The sequence below is a fragment of the Podarcis muralis genome, chromosome 16 (assembly GCF_964188315.1).
Source record: "Podarcis muralis chromosome 16, rPodMur119.hap1.1, whole genome shotgun sequence".
Taxonomy (NCBI): domain Eukaryota; kingdom Metazoa; phylum Chordata; class Lepidosauria; order Squamata; family Lacertidae; genus Podarcis; species Podarcis muralis.
The window spans coordinates 14,311,090-14,333,627 of NC_135670.1; the positions used below are offsets into that span (position 1 = coordinate 14,311,090).

The 22,538-nt window shown below is 48.8% G+C and overlaps 1 protein-coding gene across 2 annotated transcripts; it reads left to right on the top strand.

Annotated features, from left to right (window-relative positions):
• The first annotated feature begins 497 nt into the window (after positions 1 to 497).
• Positions 498 to 22,538, top strand: EFEMP2 (EGF-like fibulin extracellular matrix protein 2). 2 transcript variants are annotated; one of them, XM_028710207.2, is made up of 12 exons: positions 498 to 774; positions 7,199 to 7,290; positions 9,168 to 9,216; positions 10,878 to 11,111; positions 13,080 to 13,202; positions 14,162 to 14,278; positions 16,137 to 16,256; positions 17,661 to 17,780; positions 18,074 to 18,200; positions 19,954 to 20,149; positions 21,103 to 21,307; positions 22,126 to 22,538. In XM_028710207.2, exons 1-11 carry the CDS (start codon positions 513 to 515, stop codon positions 21,262 to 21,264), a joined length of 1,602 nt encoding a protein of 533 aa, XP_028566040.2. In that variant the 5' UTR covers positions 498 to 512; the 3' UTR covers positions 21,265 to 21,307; positions 22,126 to 22,538. The 2 variants fall into 2 exon arrangements, with proteins under 2 accessions (XP_028566040.2, XP_028566039.2); XM_028710206.2 differs by having other exon boundaries at positions 647 to 774; positions 7,203 to 7,290.

The following is a 22,538-nucleotide window of genomic DNA, read 5'->3' on the forward strand; positions in this document are numbered from 1 at the left end:
GACAATAAAAGCAATTTCCAATCCAATATAAATTTATTTATATTGGGATTTAAAAACAAACAAACAAACAAACAAACAAACAAACAAACACCACTTAATATTTATTTCATTTCATTTGTGAAAATTTTCCCCAAAGCAGGTTTTTAAAAATCAAGTACAATGGCATCTAACATTTCCCTTCGTGCAGTTCCCTTGAAATGCAGTGGAAGTCATTCCTAGAGCGAAGATGTCCTCTTTCTGTCGTTGCTCACAGATTTCGTTACAGTTCTTCCGCTCCACCCATCTTGCGCCTTGAGGACTAGAAACCTGCTTTTGCGAAGACGGCGCTCAGGCTTCCAACGCTGCCCTGGGCCGATTCCTGCGCCCGTGGGGCAACTGGCAAGAGGAAAGCGAGATACCCTGGCCCAAGCCAGATGGTCCCATAGCACCGGGGCGCCGACCTGAACGCGCGCTTTCTGCCCGGGCGTGCGCGGCGCCTTTGGGATTCAACCCTTTGCAGGGGAGGCTGGGCGATGAGGGCTGCGAACAGCTGGCCAGGAAAGGGTGTTCGCTGGGAGCTAAGTGGAACCAGATGTTGGGTGGAATCCTTTTGGCAACTCCGGCTGCCTGGCGGGGGGCCAGGAATTCAGCGTGGGGGGCTGGAGAGGGGAGCCAGCGCACAGTCTCCCAGGGAGCCCGCGCCTAACACTTCGCGCTCTGCACGCAGCCGGGATCGGGGCGCGTTTGGAGAAGGCGAGAGAGGGTGCCGGGGGGTGCCAGGCGGCTGCCAGCGTGGTGAGTGACGGGATGTGGGGTTTGGGGGTGGGGAGGGAGAAGGGGCTGGAGGAAGAAGGAGAAGGCCCGGGCCTGAAAGAGAGAGAGAGAGAGCGCGCCAGAGGAAAACATCCCTGCGCACTCTCCCAAAGTTGGTGATCCCATCCTGGGGAGAGCCCAGATTCATTGGGCAGGCCTCCTCTCACTGTGCCAAGCCAAAGATGTTTGAGGAGGGGGAGAGAGACCTGATGCTTCCTTTGAACTAAGTGAAAAGTTTCAAGGTGCCTTCTTACATCGGAGACAATGTAGGATCTCGGCTTCTCCAGATCTCCAGGGATCACTTTGCTTGCCCCCACCCCCGGCACCCTGTGCCCCTCTCTCGCTGGGTGAAGGTGGCGGCTCCGTCTAGGCTTGTTTTGCCCTCCTGAATTGCTTCTGAAGTTTTCCTCCGCCCAGGGCCAGCCAGCCTTCCAGGGCTGTCCAGCCCAGCTTCGGAAACCACAGAGTTTCTTGGGGGGTACGAGCGAAAAGCTGAAGGGCTCTGTGGCAGTTGCACATGTGAAAAAGTCAAAAATGTCTCTGGCGTGCTCTCTGGCCTCTGATCTATAGCCTGGGCTAACCAATGTCTTACCCATACTATATATAGTTAAAGCGATGCCTCCTTAACAGCCAGGGCTTTCCTCAAATAAACCTGGGAACTGTAGTTTTCTAAGAGAGTTGTTAAGAGGCTCCTGTGCCCGTCACGGAGCTTCAATTCCCAGCTGTGGTGTACCTCACCGTAACTATGCCGGTGCAAAACAGTGTTAGGTCCAGATTAGGTCGTCATATTTAGAATTAGAATTAAATAAGAAAGTTTGCTGTCAGTGGTGCTTGGTAACATTCGACTTGGTAGGGCTGCAATTTTTAACCCTGCTGTTTTCATCACAATAGGAGGACTTCGTATAGAACTTATTTAGAAATGTGTTCCACATGTATATTAAGATCAGCTTCCTCAAAAATAGATAACACTGCAAGTGGGGCAGAAGAGATAATATAGCAAATCAAAATTGTATTGATTGCTTTTAAAACTGCATTTCTTTTCAAACTGATTTCTTTTATTCCTCCCCCCCCACCCCCACCCCAAAAGAATATATGATTCAGTAACTGGGCCAGCATCTTGGGAAAAGAGAAAGGTTGATGTACAACAGACATTGGGGAGTTATATACCATTTATGAATTGCATGTAGGAACAATTCCTTACATTTTGCTGAAACTGAGTGGAGAGGGGGCTTAGCCCACATTCTCTGCCAGGTGTTGTCCTCTGGGTCCCAACCCATGTCTTGGCTCCATGCTAATCTTAAACCAAGCTGCTTATTCGGTTCCTGTTTCAGTGAAAGTTTACATAACCCAGAAACCAAACCCTTCGAGTCATTAGAAGTGGATGTAATTTAAGCTCTCAAAATTGGTCGACTTATGGGTCGCAGTGCATTTTCATTGAGCCGTTGTTTAAAAATGCAAACATTTGATGCCATGACAACCGTGGGATAGAGGTAGGCCCCAGTTTCTTCTCCATTTCCATCTTCATTCTGGGTTTGCTATTTTTTTAATAAAAATCACACAGACAGTAAAGTCTCCTAACCCTCCACTCACCCAAATCAAATGTGTGGTTCTGGAAGTCAAAGGAGTTAGAGGAAGATTCTGAACAAGGATTCCAAGCCACCAGTACCAACACTGATACGTCACTTGTAAGAGCCTATTATGAAAGTGAGTTTTATTCTTAAGATTGGATGATAAAAACAAGAATGTACTTAAGGGAATGCCATTTACCTGCTCAGATTTTTGGGGTGTCCACGACTTAGTACCACCCTCATTAATCAAAGAGAGGATATGTCTCAGCTGGCTAGCCAAATAATATAGCTGTAAATTAGGTAAATCCCATCCACCCTCTAACCAAACAATAAACCATTCCCCCCACCCCGATTCTCAGAGATTTTTCATCAAAGGGAAATGGATTAATGTTTTTCTGCCAAATCCTAAACTGAGTAGAGGGAATTGATGTATTGAATTACTCCGACACATCCATTGCCAGAACACTAAACACACGAAAGCTTTTGAAATGTGAGGAACACTTGTTTCTAGTCGCATGTGGTTTTCCTCACTGCAAAAATCAGTTTTATTTTTTCATTATCCAAAAGATTTCCTTTTCTAAATTAAAAGAACAAAGTATTCCAACCAACGAAAATGATTGTTTCATTTGATCCAGCATGGCTCCGTCCTGAAAATGTGAAGTAATAATCTGTTTATGTGCACCAGAGCAATTACAATGTCTTTTGGCTTGTGCACAATGTCCACCTTTCTCTCTCGCTCCTGACTTCTAGGGCACCCTCGCCGTCTTCCCCCTGCCCACAATGTCCCACATGACTCTCTTTGCTCTTTGTCTCCCACCTGCTGACCTGAGCTTTGCAAAAACGCAAAGCTCTTCGGACTTCAGCTCTTATTTTGAGGGGTGAGTGAGTCACCGTTCTCACCAGGGTGGAGTTGGCACCGGGTGAGGAAGAGGCTTCCTGGGCACCAGGAAAAGTCCTGCACCCATGGGTGCCATCTCGGTGACCCCAGCTAGGCGCATTTGTCCCAGACAAATGTGCAGCCTTCGACTTGACAGTGGTGGAAACTCGCTCGCCCTCTGTCCTCATTTGCCCCCAAGGAGACTCCTTCTGGTGACCTGGAACTCCCAGGGCCTCGTCTCTTCCTTGGCACCCATGGAGGTGCCCTATTCAACCATCGGCACCCCTGCTTTCCTCCGAGAGGCTGGCTGTCGCCTCATCCACACTTCCTGCGAGACCCAGAGGATGCTTGATGATGGGGTTTAGCCGTGCCCGAGGCAAAACTCAGCGAGTTGGCTGTATTTTAGGTATATATACATTAGCCCAAACAAGGGTTATATTTAGCACTGCCTGGAGACCATTTCTGCCTTGAAGCAACATTCAACACACGGGGCCCTTTCATCACCTGAAAGAGGTGCATTCCTGCAATAACAAGCCAAGACCCAGACCTGCATTTATTCCTAACTACTCCTTTGATACTGACTCAATTCTAGTGCTCAGGGGACGGTGCAATTGCAAGTGGGGAGGAGAGCTGTTCTTGCCCTCCGATCCTGTTTGCAGGGGGGTGGGCATGTGATTGGCCCCTGTGCTGGGCGAGATACCGGCGTCTTAGTTATATGTTTTAGGTGCCAGGCAAAAAAACGTTCCTCCTAATCAACCAGGCCTTTGGCTGATTACTATTTGACAGCCTTTTAAATGTGTTTGTGGGAGGGGGGTATTGCTATGTTGTTTTAACTGTTTATTTGTTGCTTTTTCCTTTTTTTGAGATCTTTTGATGAAGGGTGGTATATCGGTCAATCAATCAATGATGGGTCTCATCCAGCACGGCTCCTCTTCTTTACGCTAGGTTCCCCATCACCTCTCTGATGGAATGTTATCTCTGCCTTGCCAGGTTTTGTTCTGTTTTTAATGAAAGGCTGGAGGAGGAGGAGGAGGAGGAGGCAGAGCTGGATTGGAGTCAGGGCCTGGCAGGGAGTCAGGGGCCTGATCCGAGTCAGGGAGGTGACATGCCCAATATCTGCAACATGAAAAGGCACAAACCTTTTGGTCTACGGTTTTTAAAGCAATCAATACAATTTTGAACTGCTATGTTATTCCTCCTGCCCACCTTGCAGTGCTATCTATTTTTGAGGAAGCTGATCTTGGAGTATATAATAAAAAGCTAGCTGTTCTGTTTGGGATGGCACAATGGCTCGTTTCTGGAGAGATCAAATGGAGCCAATACTTCTTTTTGGTATTCTGAAGTTTGGGAACTTCATTTAGAAAAGTTGACCAACAAGCTATGCATTTCCAGAGGGAAAATGCGAAAAGGATAGATTTTCAGGGGTTTGGTTTGATTTTATTAAATATATCATGGTCTGTTACCTCCCTCTGCTTATTATCAATGGATTGGGTTGAGTAAAAAATATATTTTTCCTCTTTTAAGATTAATCCCACCCATGACAGCAGTGGGTTTTATTTTATTTTACCTTTAAAAGTATACCCAGCCTTTTATTCTCTGGTACCAGCCTGATGTGCCTTTTTCTTGCTGTCGTTGTGGTTAGCTCAATAAAGAAACAAAACAAAATAGAGGAGTTGTCTGCTCCAATTCCAGTGCAAGAATAAAGAAGGGTGAGCATGAGAGGGCCTTGCCATTGTCCTTCTACTGTTAGTAGCACATGAACTGCAAATTTGGGAGCCCATATTTCATCCTAGGGTGCTCCTAGGCAGGGGATTAATATTTCAAATGGGTCTGTCAGTTATCGCAAACAGACCGTTGGCAACAGGTGATTTTTTTTTTATAAAAAAAGGTTCTGGATTTTCCACAAAAGTAGTAAAGTTGAATTAAATGGGGGAGGGAATTAGAGTGGCGCTTGTGGGTTAAACCACAGAGCCTAGGACTTGCCAATCAGAAGGTCGGTGGTTCGAATCCCCGTGATGGGGTGAGCTCCTGTTGCTTGGTCCCTGCTCCTGCCAACCTAGCAGTTCGAAAGCACGTCAAAGTGCAAATAGATAAATAGGTACCGCTCCGGCAGGAAGGTAAACGGCGTTTCCGTGCGCTGCTCTGGTTCGCCAGAAGCGGCTTAGTCATGCTGGCCACATGACCTGGAAGCTGTACGCCGGCTCCCTCGGCCAATAAAGCGAGATGAGCGCCACAACCCCAGAGTCGGCCACGACTGGACCTAATGGTCAGGGGTCCCTTTACCTTTACCTTTTATGTTGATGCCAACGCAGTCATGTGGGCACTGCGAACAGCTTGCATGAATGAGTAGAGCACCACTCCTGCAATAAACACCCCTCTGGAAGCAACCCTAGTCGCAGCCATCCTTGCTTCTACAGTAAGATATATTAGGTTTCTGTTTTAAATCGCAGTGATCATTTCTAAATTGTTGCCCACGCATATAAAATGTTGATCTGCAGATTCTGAAGTTAAGTCTGGATCAGGAAGCTTGTTCTTCTAATCCCTGGGAGCTGGGAGCTCCCTGTACTTACTTTTCTGGGGTACTTCACTGGAAGCTGCAGTGGGGATTACAGTGGACTTTGCATCATACACTGGCTAAGAGACTAGCTCATGGCTTGTCTGGAGAGAGGACATTCTCCCTAGCCACACCCCCTCTCTGCAGGCCACACCCCTCACTGCCTATGCTTTGCACCCTCCTTTAGTTCCGACCCCCCCTTTCTCCTAGCTCAGGGGTCTGCAACCTTTAAGACAAAAAGAGCCACTTGGACCTGTTTCTGAAGGAAAAAAAACTGGGAGCCGCAAAACTCGTCATTATAAAAATAACTTTTTTGTCACTTTTTTATTATTTCTTTGTTTGACCCCTCAGAATTATTCCTCCTCATAGAAATAAACGTTAAATTAACAAGTTACCTTTTTTTGGGTGTGTGTTCTTCACTCCCCTTCAAAACAGTGACCAGCGTACATGCCCCCTTTCAATGCAGTGACCAGCGTACATGCCCCTTACAATGTAGCGTGCGGGCGGGCGGGAGGGTGATGTCGGGACGGTGCGTGACTAACGCACGCACCGCCCCCATGCGACGTCACAGCCAGTACAGCGCCCGCCACAGTGGGGAGTGTCGGGGCGCACAATGCGCCTCCTCCCCTTGCTAGTATCCGCCCCGGAGCCGCGGCAAAGGTGTAAAAGAGCCACATGCGGCTCCAGAGCTGCAGGTTGCAGACCCCTGCCCTAGCTGGAATATACCGTAATTTTCTGTGTATAACACGCCTCCATGTATAAGACACCCCCTACTTTGGGGGACTCCAAATTATGAAAATATTACTATCCGTGTATAAGAAGACCCCCCCATTTTTAACATTCTTTTAAAGTAAAAAAACCTAGTCTTATACACGGAAAAGTACGGTAAATTCTGCCCCTGCCTTTTGCTTGCATTGAAGGAAGGAGAGAGAGAGAGAGAGGTCTGTGTGCAGAAACTGGTCTTTTGCAGCCCTCTGGCACTGCATGCAAAGCAGGTGCTTGGCCACTAAACTCTGCGGATCGTTTCCTTTAAAATCTTGTATTTCAGTTTCCCCCCTTTTCTACTCTACCTTATGAACAGCTCCTGAGAACTCAGAAGCCTGCCTATCCCCAACTTGGGTACAAGCACCTTGAGTTGCCACCTGGGCGTAATATCCACCCATTCTTCTGCTTTTCAGTCCCGCTCAGCCCTGTAAAGGTTTTCTCTTGGGGAGAGATGTGCTCTGCACATGCACAGAGGCTCTTAGTGTCTCAGTACTATGGAGAGCAGCCAAAAAGCAGCCTCCCTTTTGGGACATAGAAAGGCGGTCACTTGCCACCCCACTTTGCGTCTTGCCTACCATTCCGGCAAATAACTGCTGCGTGCTGTCACTGCCCTTAACCTCTAACCGGCCTCCTTTCCCCCAGGCAGAACAATGAGGTCTGTTTCATGTCTCCTCTTGGCAACGCTTCTGAGAGCTGCAGTTTCACAGGAACTGGAGGAACCCGACACTTACACGGTAAATGGCCTGGGCCTCCCACCATGCCGGAGTGGATGCTGTAGGGCAGGAGGGGTTCCAGCTGCAACACAGGCATGCAGACACACACACAGAGGTGCACCCAGGAGGTGGTTGTTAATGCTGCTCAGCTTCAATGCAAGTGATGCATCCTCATCTGGGGTGGAGCATGACAGGGGCTAGAGAGCCAGCGTGGCAGTGAAAGTGGCGGACTAGGAGAACAGGGGGAACCTGAGTTCAAATCCCCACTTGGCCGTGAAGCTCATGCATCATCTGCCACAGACTTTATCTCTCACCATGGCGTAACTCATAGGGCTGTTATTTGGGTAAGATGGAGGGAGGATGCTACCTTGAGCATCTTGGAGGAAAGGCGGGCTACAAATGTCACATGTCACAGTGTGGAGTGCTTCTGTTTATAGGGTGCCAGCTGCCAAGCCAGCCATGCCTCCTTGCAGGATACTCCATTCCATCGCCCTCCCACCCCCAACAGAGTTCCCCTAAACCCTCAATAGTCAGTAAGCATTCCATGCTATCTGGGTATCTGGACTGCTTTGGAGCCCCTCATTCCAACCCTTTCCGGTTTTTGTTTTCTAAATACAGTGGTACCTCGGGTTACAGACACTTCAGGTTACAGACTCCACTAACCCAGAAATAGTACATCAGGTTAAGAACTTTGCTTCAGGATGAGAACAGAAATCGTGCTCCGGCGGAGCGGCAGCAATGGGAGGCCCCATTAGCTAAAGTGGTACCTCAGGTTAGGGACGTGGGTGGCGCTGTGGGTTAAGCCACAGAGCCTAGGACTTGCCGATCAGAAGGTCAGCGGTTTGAATCTCCGTGACGGGGTGAGCTCCAGTTGCTCGGTCCCTGCTCCTGCCAACATAGCAGTTTGAAAGCATGTCAAAGTGCAAGTAGATAAATAGGTACCATTCCGGCAGGAAGGTAAATAGCATTTCCGTGCGCTGCTCTGGTTCGCCAGAAGTGGCTTAGTCAAGCTGGCCACATGACCGGAAGCTGTACACCAGCTCCCTCGGCCAATAAAGCGAGATGAGCGCTGCAACCCTAGAGTTGGCCACGACTGGACCTAATGGTCAGGGGTCCCTTTACCTTTACCTTTTACCTCAGGTTAAGAACAGTTTCAGGTTAAGAACAGACCTCCAGAATGAATTAAGTTCTTAACCCGAGGTACCACTGTATGTTTTTGTAGTTCTGCAAACCTTGGAGTCTGCCCCCCTCCTCCAGCCTGCTGGTCCCTCCCTCTTGGGTGTGGGTGGGGCCGATTTGGCTGCATAATGACTACACACAAGGAGCCCTTATTAGTGTATAGGATGATATAACAATTTGGCGCAAATGAAGATGGCCCAACAGTCTCATAGAAGGGGGGGCTGTACCCCCCTCCACCAAACTATTTTGGGGGCACAGGACTGGGGTGCACAAAACTCTGGATATACAGTAACGCCTCTGAGCAAGCGTAGGCCGGAAAATAGAAAGGGGCTCCTACCCCTTTAATAGTGCACTCCTTGAAATGCCCTGTTCTACACTACTATTAAAGGGGCAGGAGCTCCACCCTATTTTGCCTTAGCAGTGGTGATGGTGGTTTCTAAGTCAGTGTTGTTTCTGGGTTAGAGCTGCACACATGCCAGGCCTTAGCCCCAGAATACATTTTCGATATGTTCTGTAATACGTTGGCTCTTAATGGCCACTAAATATTCATGGGTAGACCAAAAAGGAAGAGGGCTTGCAAGACAGAAGATGGTGTTTTAAGCAGGACTGAGCATCCTTCACCAGCTGTCTTGCGGTGTGGCAAAGGGGATGGTAGTCCCCAAGTCGGGGGCCTGATTGAGATCTTTAACTCATTCCTATATGTCCTCCCTCTGCCCTAGGAATGCACTGACGGCTACCAGTGGGATGCAGAGAGTCAACATTGCAAAGGTACAGCCTGGCATTCCAGATAGCCATCTTGTTGAGGACAGGAACGGGGAAATTGGAAAGTTTGGGTTTCTTTTGGTTCCTTATTCTTTCCATTTTAAGGTTTTGTGGTTTTTTAAAAAGAAAACTCCTCTTGAAAATTTGTGCACATGGGCGAGGTCAAACTGTGGACCGAAATGCGTGAATAAGTATAAACGCACATGAAAATTGTTATAGTTTGCCTTCATACATGTTGTTTTCCCAGTTATCGTAGTTTTTTTGCATGCTTTTCTCACTTTGGTGCACAATTTCCCCACCAAACATTTCCCCATGTTTTTGTGTGCGTTCCTTGGTTGGAGAACCACATTTTTAAACAAGGGGGGTGGGGACTGTGAATCTTGAGGGACAGTTTGGTTTCGGTTTGCATATTGGCTTAGGAAGTGCAAGTACAGTGGTGTCCGCATTAACATGTGAGCAGAGCAAATCTCTTCCTCGTACCTGGTTGGGGGAATAATACGCATTGTGGGAGGAAGGCTGTAGGTCAACCTGGGGTGAGCCTCCCATCCTCTTGGGTGTCTTTGTTGACATCCTAGTGCCTTGAGACCAAGGATGGGGAACCTTGGGCCCAGGGACCAAATGTGGCCCTGCAGCACTCTCTTGGCTGGCCCTTGGGTCTCTCCCCAGCCACACCCCCTAACTGCCCAGGCTCACCACCTTTCTTGAGTGTTTTTCTCTGGCCATAATGTGTCCTTGCATGCTGACGAAGCCTCTTTCTGGCCTGGGTGGAAGCTAGAGAGAGTCTGTAGAAACCAGCCTACAGGCAAAATTTACATCTGTAGCCCTGCCCACTTTTACCTCTGTCCAACCACTGCTGTCCTGCGGCCCTCAGGAGATTGCCCAGAAGGGAATGTGGCCCTCAGGCTGTGGCACAGGCTGGGTAAGCAGCAGTGTTAAAAGCTCAGATACATCAGCCAGGCACCAAATGGCTCCTTAAACCAAGGTTTCAATCACCAAAACAGAATGTCTAAAGTCTTATAAAGTCTTATTTTTCAAAAGATGGATTGACTGTGATTGATCAACATCTGGCTGGTTCAGATGACAGCCTTAAGCCTCGGTTAAGAACTTTGAGAACTTAAAGAAGAAAAGTCCCTTGATCCAAAGACAGTCAACATATATATTGGCCTCTTCCGACTTCTTTTTATTAACAGCGACTGCACAGTCGCTGCTCTGGCTGCACAGAAAAAGCATTTGGATTCCTGAAATTCATTCCAATTGTGCAGATAAAATATAAGTGTTAGAATTCTACAGCATGTGGGATTAGTGTGTGAAAACAGTCCAGAACCAAGATCTTAGATGATGGAGATGTCATGCGCCATCCTGGCACCCAGGCATCCTCACTTGGTCGCAAGTGGTTGGAAGCTAGGTGCAAAAGGCGCCTGGCTAATTTCAAACACTGGTTCCTAAGTGGTGACAGTGGCAAGGAGTTCAGGCATCGCTGGGGTTGTCTTGGCCTAAGGCATCCACTGAACGTGGAAACAGCGTTGGCTAGGATGTCTCCTACAGCCAGCTGGAACTGACAAGAGGGAGGAGGGAGCCTGGGTGCCCACCTCCCCCCGTCTCCCCCTTATCCTGCCCCCACCTGATTCTGCTTCCTTCCTCTTCCTCCCACGCCACCCGCCTGCCAGATGTGAACGAGTGCGAGACCATCCCCCATGCCTGCAAAGGGGAGATGAAGTGCATCAACCATTATGGGGGGTACCTGTGCCTCCCCCGCTCGGCCTCTGTGATCAACGACGTGAACTCCGAAAGGGCCCCTCCCCCCAGTCCCCCCAGGCCCAGGCCCCCCCAGCAGACCCAGTACTTCGTACAGAACAACTGCCCCCAGGGCTACGAGCCGGACAGACAAGGATCCTGCATGGGTGAGTAGGGCGGCAGCAGCAACCCGGAGGGAGGAGGGAGATCTCAGGGCATTGGGGATGTTTAGCCTGGAGGAGAGGAGACTTGAGAGGGGGGGACATGATAGCCATTAGATAGATAGATAGAGATAGATGATAGATAGATAGATAGATAGATAGATAGATAGATAGATAGATATCTGAAGGGCTGTTGTCCCATGGAAGACGGAGCAAGCTTGTTTTCCGCTCCTCCAGTGAGTAAGACCCAAACTAATGGATTCAAAATAAAAGAACGGAGATTCCGACTAAACATTAGGAGGTACTTTCCAGCGGTAAATGCTGTTTGACAGTGGAACGGACACTCTCAGAAGGTGGTGGAGGTTTTTAATCAGTGGTTGGATTCTTCTTAAGGGATGCGGGTGGCGCTGTGGGTTAAACCACAGAGCCTAGGACTTGCCGATCAGAAGGTCGGTGGTTTAATCCCCGCTACGGGGTGAGCTCCAGTTGCTCGGTCCCTGCTCCTGCCAGCCTAACAGTTTGAAAGCACGTCAAAGTGCAAGTAGATAAATAGGTACCGCTCCGGCGGGAAGGTAAACGGCGTTTCCGTGTGCTGCTCTGGTTCGCCAGAAGCGGCTTAGTCATGCTGGCCACATGACCCGGAAGCTCTACGCCGGCTCCCTCGGTCAAGAAAGCAAGATGAGCGCCGCAACCCTAGAGTCGGCCATGACTGGACCTAATGTTCAGGGATCCCTTTACCCTTTACCTATACCTGGATTCTTCTTCTTTCTTTGGCGATCACTCATAGCCGAGTAAGATTGTCTTCCATAAGCACGGTTTTAACAGTGAGTCCGTAAGTGACTGTGGAGGCCAATTCTGGATCCACACGTCCTTCCACAGTGGGGACATTGGTTTCTGGGCAGGGGTTGATCACAGTGTGGATTTGCCAAGCGTGCCTTCCTCTTAGCACGTTTCTCCCTTGCATCCTGAGTTCGAGAGTCTTCAAAGCCCATGACACCTTTGGTAAAGGCTGTTCTCCAACTGGAGCGCTCGCAGGCCAGAGCTTCCCAATTGTTGGTGTTTGTACTACATTTTTTAAGATTCGCCTTGAGACAGTCTTTGAACCTCTTTCGTTGACCACCAGCATTACGCTTTCCATTTTTAAGTGGTGGGCTCTCCTTCCTTGGAGGTTTTTAATCAGAGGTTGGATAGGGCCACCTGTCAAGGGTGCTTTAGTTGCGATTCCTTCATTGCACGGGGTTGGGCTAGATAACCCTTGGGAGAATTCCTTCTGACTTTACAATCTATGCAGACTGGGGCTCTTTGGGCAGGAAAAAGATGATGTGCAACTTAATTTGAAGTTATTGCAGTGATTCGGCCTATATCTGACATGCATTTTAAAAAAATGAGCCAGGAGGGGCTGGGTGTTTCTTGGGTGCTGTAGTGTCTTTGGTGAATGGGATAATAATAATAATAATAATAATAATAATAATAATAATAATAATAATAATTTATTTATTTATTTATACCCCGCCCATCTGGCTGGGTTTCCCCAGTCACTCTGGGCGGCTTCCAACTGAATATTAAAAACAATATAGCAACAGATATTAAAAACTTCCCTAAACAGGGCCGCCTTCAGTTGTCTTTTAAAAGTAAAATAGTTGTTTATTGCCTTGACATCTGCTGGCAGGGTGTTCCACGGGGCAGGTGCCACGACCAAGAAGGCCCTCTGCCTGGTTCCCTGTAACGTGGCTTCTCGCAGGGAGGGAACCTCCAGAAGGCCCTCGGCGCTGGACCTCAGTGTCCGGGCTGGATGATGGGGGTGCACTTTGATTCCAGGAAGTGCAAGCAGAGTGGCTGTGCACCCCCTGCCTCTCAACCTCCTTCCTCTGTGTTTGTCTCTCTCTTATTGGGAGCCTGCCCCTTCTCTCTCTCTCCCCTCCCCTTGCTGCCATGCTGGAGCCCCAGCTGTGTTTTTCTTTTTGTCCCATTCAGACATGGATGAATGTGAATATGATTCGCACGACTGCCAGCCGAGCCAGCAATGCATCAACACGCCTGGGGGCTTCCATTGCCAGTGTCCGGACGGCTATCGGAAGATCGGCACAGAGTGTGTGGGTCAGTGTGCCTGAGGACTGCGCCCATGGGGTGGTCCTCGGTTTATGCCGGGGAGTGTGCCTTCATCTTGGGCTGCATGCAATGCAATGGGGCTCTGAAAGGAATGGAACATGTGGGTTCGCAACAAAATATTGCAGCGCAGAGGGCCGGCCAGCCTCTTCCTGTATATTCCATTTCATTCCCTCTGCCCCTGTCTTGTTTTGCATTCCCCCTTGGCACCAGCACTCATGGGGCATTCCAAAGCCATTCAGCCTGTGAAATATACTCGGAGTTGAGAGTGGATTTCATGCTCTTTATTCAGCTCATAGTGGTGAGGAGGAAGTTCCCCCAGAATGTCTGCTTTATATTGAGAGCCAGTGTGGTGTAGTGGTTAAGAGCGGTAGTCTCGTAATCTGGGGAACCGGGTTCGCGTCTCCGCTCCTCCACATGCAGCTGCTGGGTGACCTTGGGCCAGTCACACTTCTCTGAAGTCTGTCAGCCCCACTCACCTCACAGTTTGTTGTGGGGGAGGAAGGAGAATGTTAGCCGCTTTGAGACTCCTGAAGGGGAGTGAAAGGCGGGATATCAAATCCAAACTCCTCTTCTTCTTCTTCTTATATACATTATTTACACAATGAGCCCCACGTGATTGGCTAATTCCAGGATTTTCCTGTAGGCCAATCATGTTGCAGATTCACTTCCACCTGGAGCTGGATTGGGTGACTCCTGTGGATCAGTCAGACTGCTGCATTCTGGATCCTATTGTTCTAGGACCAATCAGACTGCTGCATTTTGGATCCTATTCAACTCAGTACATAACAGCCTGCTCACTCCTCATCTCTTGAGTTTCTCCCGGCCGAAAATGATTTCTTGCAGTTCTTCTGGGTAGGGACTCTGTTCATGCTCAGAGGCACAGCAGGGAGGTGGCGGGAGGGGGGTCAGAGCCGCTGAGGATTCCCTCTCCTTTCTCCCACTTGCAGACATTGACGAATGCCGCTATCGCTATTGCCAGCACCGCTGCGTCAACTCCCCAGGCTCGTTCTCCTGCCAGTGCGAACCCGGGTTCCAGCTGGCCAGCAACAACCGCTCATGCGTTGGTAAGCAGGGAATGTCCTTGTCCTGCCCTGGTCCCTCGCAGGTCTTCGATGCCCTGGTAGAGATGGCCACTTACCCTATTGGAGAGCTGCCGTTCCTTGCAAATCCTGCCAAATGTTGTGGAGGGAAAGAACACAAGCTTCATGTTCAGAAGGTCCCCTGTTCAAAGGACCAGGAAGCACATGATGGGCAAGACCCTTCCTTGCTTAAGACCCCGGGGAGCTGCTGCCAGTCAGAGCAGGTGGTATTGGGCTAGGTGGACTGTTAGCTTGATCTGAGCTATGGTTCGGCAGTCAAAGATCTGCTTTGCATTCAGAAGGTTCAATACCTGGGGCATCTTCAGATAGGACTGGGAGACACTCTTGCTTGAAACTCTGGCGTGCTGCCGCCAGTCGATGTAGAAAACACTGATCTAGATGGACAAAGAGCCTGATTCTGTATAAGGCAGCTCTCTATGTTCCAAGGATTAAGGCCTTTGCTCACTGGCAGAAGGATGAGTTCAATCTCCAGTTTCTTCAGTTAGAAAGGATCAGGTCCCAGCTGATGGGAATGACCTCTCTCTCCCTGGGACCTTGAGAGCTGCTGCCAGTCAGAGTAGACAGTATAAGGGTTGGATGGACACATTGCCTGTCCTGGTAGAAGGCATCTTCCCTGTGTTCCTAAGAGGAAACGGCAGAGGCAAAGGAGGGAATGAATGTGAATGAATGTGGCTATAGGTAAAGGTAAAGGGACCCCTGACCATTAGGTCCAGTTGTGACCGACTCTGGGGTTGCGGCGCTCATCTCGCTTTAGTGGCCGAGGGAGCCGGCGTACAGCTTCCGGGTCATGTGGCCAGCATGACTCAGCCGCTTCTGGCGAACCGCTGACCTTCTGATCGGCAAGTCCTAGGCTCTGTGGTTTAACCCACAGCGCCACTACTTAATTTTAGTTACAGTCAGGCTAAGGAATTAAGCAAGGCTGGAGGACCGTATTAGGCCCACTAGAACTCCCCATTTCACCTGACGGATCGTTTTGACCAAGTTCTGCTTACCTGCTCAGGTAAAGATGAAGCAGGGCTGGAAGAAAACAAATTGCTTTACATGGAATCCAGCTTTCCATTTAGCTCAGGATTGTCTGCACTGACTGGCAGCAGCTCTCCAGAATTTCAAGCAAGGCTTTCTTGCTCCCCCATTCCGCTCTACTTGGAGATGCTGCAGGGGATTGAAACACAGAACCATAGAATCACAGAATTGTAGAGATGGAAGGGACTTCCAAGGGTCATCTAGTCTGACCCCTTGCCATGCAGAAATTGTAGCTCAAGAAGCCCTGGCAGGTGGCCCCCCAACCTCTGCTTAAAAACAAGGAAGGAGATTCCACCACCTTCTGAGGTCACAGAACAATAGATACACAAAGTTGGAAGGGGCCCTCAAATGTCATCTAGTCCACCCCCCAAAAATACTGGACCTTCTGCATGCAAAGCAGTTGTTCTACCCCCTAGCTACCCCTCTTCCCCATGAAGGGTCTTTGCAGGCAATCGCCATGGATTGCATCACTTTGCAAGCACCTGCAGTCAGGCAAAGGCTTCTCAGAAAAGCTGGATGTTTAGGAAGGATTTGAAGGAGGCAGTGTGCTGGGAGCAAGTTGCAGGACTGAGGGATAAAAAGGGGAGTGAAGGAGACGGCCTGGAAACCCTTGAAGGGAACAGGAGGCCTCCTGATAGCTTGGGACTTGCTTGTCGACAGGCCGTAAGAGGAAAACGCTTATCCCAGGGGTAAGGTGTGTGTTCCCTGTATGCCCCATAAATGCATAAACTGCCGCCAGCCGTTTCCACCTGGCAATGGCATCTCAACCCCGCTTAAGCTTTTGCAACCTCTCCTCCAGATGTAAACGAGTGCGAGATGGGGGCCCCTTGCAAGCAGCGTTGCTTCAACACGTACGGTACGTTCATCTGCCGCTGCAACCAGGGCTATGAGCTGGACCAGGACGGCTTCACCTGCAACGGTAGGTGGCTCTGTCTCCACCCCATTTCTCCGCCCCCTTCTTCCTAGCTCCGCCTCTGCCCCTCCTGCTCCGGAGTTCTCCAACCTTGGGTTCCATGGGTGTTGTTGGACTACAACTCCCATCATCCACAGCCGTCTTAGATCTTAGGCTTCTAATGGCATGAAACCCAAAGTTGGCACAGGGAGGATTCCCAAATCGTGAGACTTGACACACTGCCCAGTTATGGAAGAGCAGATAAGGAAGAGAGCAACAAGGAAGCAGCAGAAATCCTTTCTGTTGGGGATAATTCAGACTGAAACTCCCAGGTGTCAGAAAATGTTATTTATGTTCGCCACGACTGCGGCCCATGTTTTGTTAGCCCCAAAATGGAAAACAAGCGAGGTCCCAACTGAAGAAGAACGGCAACTTAAGTTGACAGATTATACGCAGCTTGCAGACTTAACATATAGAATAAGAGAACAAGAAGAACATATGTTTAGAGAAGATTGGAAAATGTTTATTGAATATATGGGAAGTAACTATGTACAGCTGAAAAGGCTGGCAGCATTAAGATAAATTCAACAGTGTAAAGAAGTTTTGACGGAGGCAATAATGGAATACTGATTGATATAGTTTTTGTAAAATATGCAGGGATTTATGATATGTAAAATGAACCATTGAAAGAGAAGAAGGGAAGTCATTGAGATCTTAAAGATGTAAAAACGAATACTTTAAATTGTAAAACAGAAAATTTAATAAAAATTGTGTGTGCGTATACATATACATATACATATACAGTGGATGCTTGGATTGCGAACGTGATCCGTGCGGGATGCACGCTCACAACCCACAGCGTTCGCAACCCGCAGCGGCGCGTCTGTGCACATGCGGGATGTGATTCGGCACTTCTGTGCATGCACGACTGCTGAAACCTGGAAGTAACCTGTACTTCCGGGTTTCGGCGGTCCATAACCCCAAAAAACACAACCTGAAGCGTCTGTAACCCAAGGTATGACTGTATACAGCGGTACCTCGGGTTACATACGCTTCAGGTTACAGACTCCGCTAACCCAGAGATAGTACATCGGGTTAAGAACTTTGCTTCAGGATGAGAACAGAAATCGTGCTCTGGCGGCGCAGCGGCAGCTGGAGGCCCCATTAGCTAACATGGTGCTTCAGGTTAAGAACAGTTTCAGGTTAAGAATGGACCTCTGGAATGAATTAAGTTCTTAACCCGAGGTACCACTGTATATATATTTATGTATATGTACACACACACATACACACACACACATATATAATTTTTATTAAATTTTCTGTATGTCTGTGTGTGTGTGTGTGTGTGTATTAGCAGCAGAAATCCTGAAAGTAAAAACAAGCCCAGTGACTCCAGAACCTGTCCTAAATCTTCTCCCTCCTTCCCAGACATTGACGAGTGTAGCTATTCCACCTACCTGTGCCAATTCCAGTGTGTCAATGAGCCGGGACACTTCTCTTGCGCCTGCCCCCAGGGCTACCAGCAGCTGAGCACACGCCTTTGCCAAGGTAAGTGTGGGGCAGGCATAGCTGCCTCGGGGTGGGGGTGGGGACACCCTCTGGCGCATGAGCAGTTGTATATAGAATCCTAAGTTGTTTGTGCGAGGATGTTAGACACAGGTCAGGCCCCTTGTGTGCCTTTAGCTAGGGGTGCCACTCAATTGAAAACATGTTAACTGATAAACAGGTCATGTTTTCCACGGTGGCTCCCCGCTAGTGGAATAATTTCCCTAGAGAAATATGCCTGGCGCCATCTTATTTATTTATTTACTCCCTCTCCTCCTTCCCCTCTACAACCCTAGACATTAACGAGTGTGAGACGGGAGCCTTCGAATGCACAGAGTCCCAGAATTGCATCAACTTTCACGGTGGGTACCGCTGCGTGGAGAAGAACAGCTGCCAGGAGCCATATGTGCAAGTCTCTGAAAAGTGAGTCTTTGCAGGTCAGGATGGGGGGCTGGGGAGGGGAGTGAGAGAGAAAGACCATCCTGGATCTGAACGATAGCAAAATCAACGTGTATTTCTGTAGCAAGTCCTGGGAAATGGCCCTTGCTTGTTGTATACTTCAAAGGGAAGAAGTATTATGTATGATACTTTTTTTTAAAAAAAAAACCACTATTGGTTTTGAAAGCGAAATGAAGCCTCCAGAGGCAGTCTACCAGATGTATGGGTGAAATTACAAGGCTAGGCTATTGGCCTCATACCATAAATAGGAGATCAGGGTTAGCGTCACCACCTGGACGCAACTGAGGGGATTCTTCTGTACTCTGCTTTCTTAGGAACAAAGCAGGATTCCTTATTTGCACAAATGGAGCCTGCGACAAAAAGTTGCAGCGGCATGGAGTGCCCCCCCCCTGTGTGGCATAGCCTCCATCACAGCTAATAGCTATTGAAACCCTCTGTGAATTGGGCTGATGCTCTTTTAAATTCTTTTAAATTCTAGGAGTATAGCATCTAGATCAAGGGAAGTAATAGTGCCACTGTATTCTGCTCTGGTCAGACCTCACCTGGAGTACTGTGTCCAGTTCTGGGCACCACAGTTCAAGAAGGACACTGACAAACTGGAACGTGTCCAGAGGAGGGCAACCAAAATGGTCAAAGGCCTGGAAACGATGCCTTATGAGGAACAGCTAAGGGAGCTGGGCATGTTTAGCCTGGAGAAGAGGAGGTTAAGGGGTGATATGATAGCCATGTTCAAATATATAAAAGGATGTCATATAGAGGAGGAAGGTTGTTTTCTGCTGCTCCAGAGAAGCGGACACGGAGCAATGGATCCAAACTACAAGAAAGAAGATTCCACCTAAACATTAGGAAGAACTTCCTGACAGTAAGAGCTGTTTGACAGTGGAATTTGCTGCCAAGGAGTGTGGTGGAGTCTCCTTCTTTGGAGGTCTTTAAGCAGAGGCTTGACAACCATATGTCAGGAGTGCTCTGATGGTGTTTCCTGCTTGGCAGGGGGTTGGACTCGATGGCCCTTGTGGTCTCTTCCAACTCTATGATTCTATGATTCTAAAGCCTTCCAAGTTGGTGGCCATCACTGCCCGTGGAGCAAGTTCCACAGTTTGGCGATGTGCTGTGTGAAGGACTTCCTTTGTTCTCTCCTGAATCTTTCGACATTCAGCTCTCCTGGAGGTCCACAAGTGTTCTGAGAGGAGGAAAATGTTTCTCTATCTGCTTTCTCCATGCCATGCATAAAACTTCCACCGTGTCAACTCTTCCTTGCCGTTTCTCTAAAGTCAGAAATGCTGCAACCTTTTGCTCTTGGCAGAGTCGCTCTTTCCCCTTCACCATTCTGTTTTCACTTTTCTGAACCATTCCCAACAGTAGCTCAGTCAGTAAGAGCATGGGACTCTTAATCTCATGGCTGTGGGTTCAAGTCCCAATGTTGGGCAGGGAGTTGGACTGGATGTCCACAATTCTGTGGCACTGCCAGTTCAAACCCCATGAAGGTATATGTGAAATTAATATTTTTTGCCCTGCCGTGTGTCACCTTACACTTGGCTTACACTGAATTGTGCTTGTCGATTCACCGCCCATTCGCTTAGTTTGGAGAGGTGCTTTTGGAGCTCTTCACAATCTCTCTCTGTTTTGACAACCCTGAACAATTCAGTTCCTTTGGCAAGCTTGGCCACCTCACTGTCCTCCACCCACCCTCCCATAACCCAATTTGTTTCCGCTGTAGCCGCTGCCTCTGCCCAGCCACGAACCCGCTCTGCCGCGATAATCCGTCCTCCATCGTCCACCGATACATGAGTATCACGGCTGACCGAACTGTGCCCTCTGACATATTCCAGATCCAGGCCACAAGCGTCTACCCTGGCGCCTATAACACGTTCCAGATCCGCTCGGGCAACGAACAAGGAGAGTTCTATATCCGGGTGAGTCCCGCTTCCCAGCAGCAGCCAATCGGAGCGGCCCCTGCCCACAGCTGCCATCTTAACCGTTGATCTGTTATTACATATATATTCCAACATATCCCTTGTGAAGTAAGCCAGCAACTCCACACACCTCTCTCCGTCCAGGGAAACAAGAGGGAAGATCAGAATTCATGGGCATATTCCACCCAAGGAGGGTTTGGATCACAGTTTGTAAGGGATGTGGTCAACGAAAGAGTCCGAAGGGACAGATAGAAGTGCCATTGAAATTCCACTCAATATTGATCCAGAGTAGATTCCAATGTATAGTTAGCAGAGTAAAAACTTAAGCTTGTTGCAGGATTCCCCCAAAATAGACCAGCAGCAATTGTATTTCATTCAGCGGAGCTTTACTGCTACTGAAGGCAAATGAACATAATGGTCACAAATCCAACACATTCAGGATTGGCCCTGTTCATAAGAAATCCAGTTGCAGCAGACTTAGCTTAAACTTACAATAAGTCTAAAAGCTTAACACTAAGCATACCATGCACAGAACACAACACCAGAAGGACACCTATTTTTATAGTCAGCATGACCTTGACAGAAGAGATAAGAGAACCAGTTTAAGCCAGCTGTACTCAGCTTCTCCGAAGGAATAACCCAAACATCATGCTTATTTCTTTCACACAGAAAAGCTTCCAGAACCCTTTTGAATTAAGTCCAATAGGAAAGATCTCTGCACATCAGATCGATGCTTTCTGTACCTAGAAATGCAAACTGACGACAAGTGCCATTTTGCCCCTGGGCCTGAGGTCCCCCACCTCTTCCCTGGACCCTATATGTGGGAAGGCAATGTCTGTTTCAAAAAACTCCCAGCTTGAACAGCTACCAGGCCCATCTCGAACAGACTAGGCCCTGGCCTGGCATTCTCCCTCCCTCTCCCCCAAGGCTCAACCTCCTTTTCTCCCCCACAGCAAATCAACAACATAAACGCCATGCTGGTCTTGGCCCGGCCAGTGACAGGGCCCCATGAGTTTGTCCTGGATTTGGAGATGGTCACCATGAACACCCTGATGAGCTACCGTTCCAGCTCGGTGTTGCGTCTCACCGTCTTTGTGGGAGCCTATTCGTTCTAGCCAAGCAGCAGCACTTCCCCTTGCCTGGCTGAGGAGGGGAGGGGTAAGTCTGGCTTTTGGGGTGGGCAAATGAACCTTCATCCTAGGAATGGGGAGGGGGGAGAAAGAGAGCTGACCCATGGGTGGGTAAGTAATGAAATAATTGGCTGGACCCCTAGATTAAAAAATGCAGGGCTTTACACACACTCTAGCGGGAGAGAGCCACCAGAAGAGTTTAGAAGAGTCTCAAAATTAAGTGGGAGTATAGCATGGGAATAAGGGGCTGTTAGACCCTTTCATATATCCTGTTCAGTTTGCCAACAACACTTCTCTTTACCCCTCTGGCAATGAACAGACCGCACACTGCTAAGTAAGTTTAAAATGCTTTCCTTACAAAATCCAAAGGTCTGTTCCATGCAATAGCAAGGAACACACATGTAGAATACTGTTGGGTACAAAATGCAGAAGATGGTTTCAAGCATGCGGTCTGAGCTTGGAGTACATCTTTCCTGGTTGGTTACATGGCACGAAGAGAGTGAGGAAAGGAAGAGAAGCTTCACTTCTTCCCTCATTGGAGGTGAGGGTGTGTGGCTTAAGTGAGTCTAGGAACCCAGCTCTCTGGTTTTAACCCTTTCCTGCACTAACACCCTGCCTGAAACCCTGTAGAGCTACTGCTTAAAAGCACTCTTCATAATATTTCAGAGATTCCAGATGTGAGCCAGTAATAACAAGGAAATTCTGTGCTTTCAAGTTCAGCTCACAGCAGCTACCAGTTCTTATGGGGGCGGGGCATCCTAGGTTGGTGCAAACCGCTCCCCCACCCCTGAGATCTTCTATATTGCAGTGCATGGTTACACTCTCTTCTTCCTCTCTCCATTGCAGAAACATCTGCTGGGTTGGGCTGTGTAAGAGAGGAACCGAGAGGCAAGAAGCCACGACCCCAGCGGCCAGGGAAGGGATCTGTCATGGCCTTTTGCATCTTCCCCGACCCCCAAGAAGCACCCATCATCACAACTGGATGAAGAGGGACCAGAGCGGCGACTGGGGGGGGGCAGAGCTGTGGCTTCAAAGACGAGCGCCACCCCCCCCCCAGAACAGCCCTTTGAGCCACCACCCTGCCCGGCAGTGGAACTCGTGCCCCCTTCTCCCATTGCCCCCTGCATCTCAGAGCACAGAGGGGCCTCCAGAACCTCGCAGCAAGGCTCCGTGTTCGTTTTCTGCTTAACAGAGTGAGGGAGAGAAAGACAAAACAAAAATTAGTAAAATGATTTTTTATGTGTGTGGAAAGGAAATGA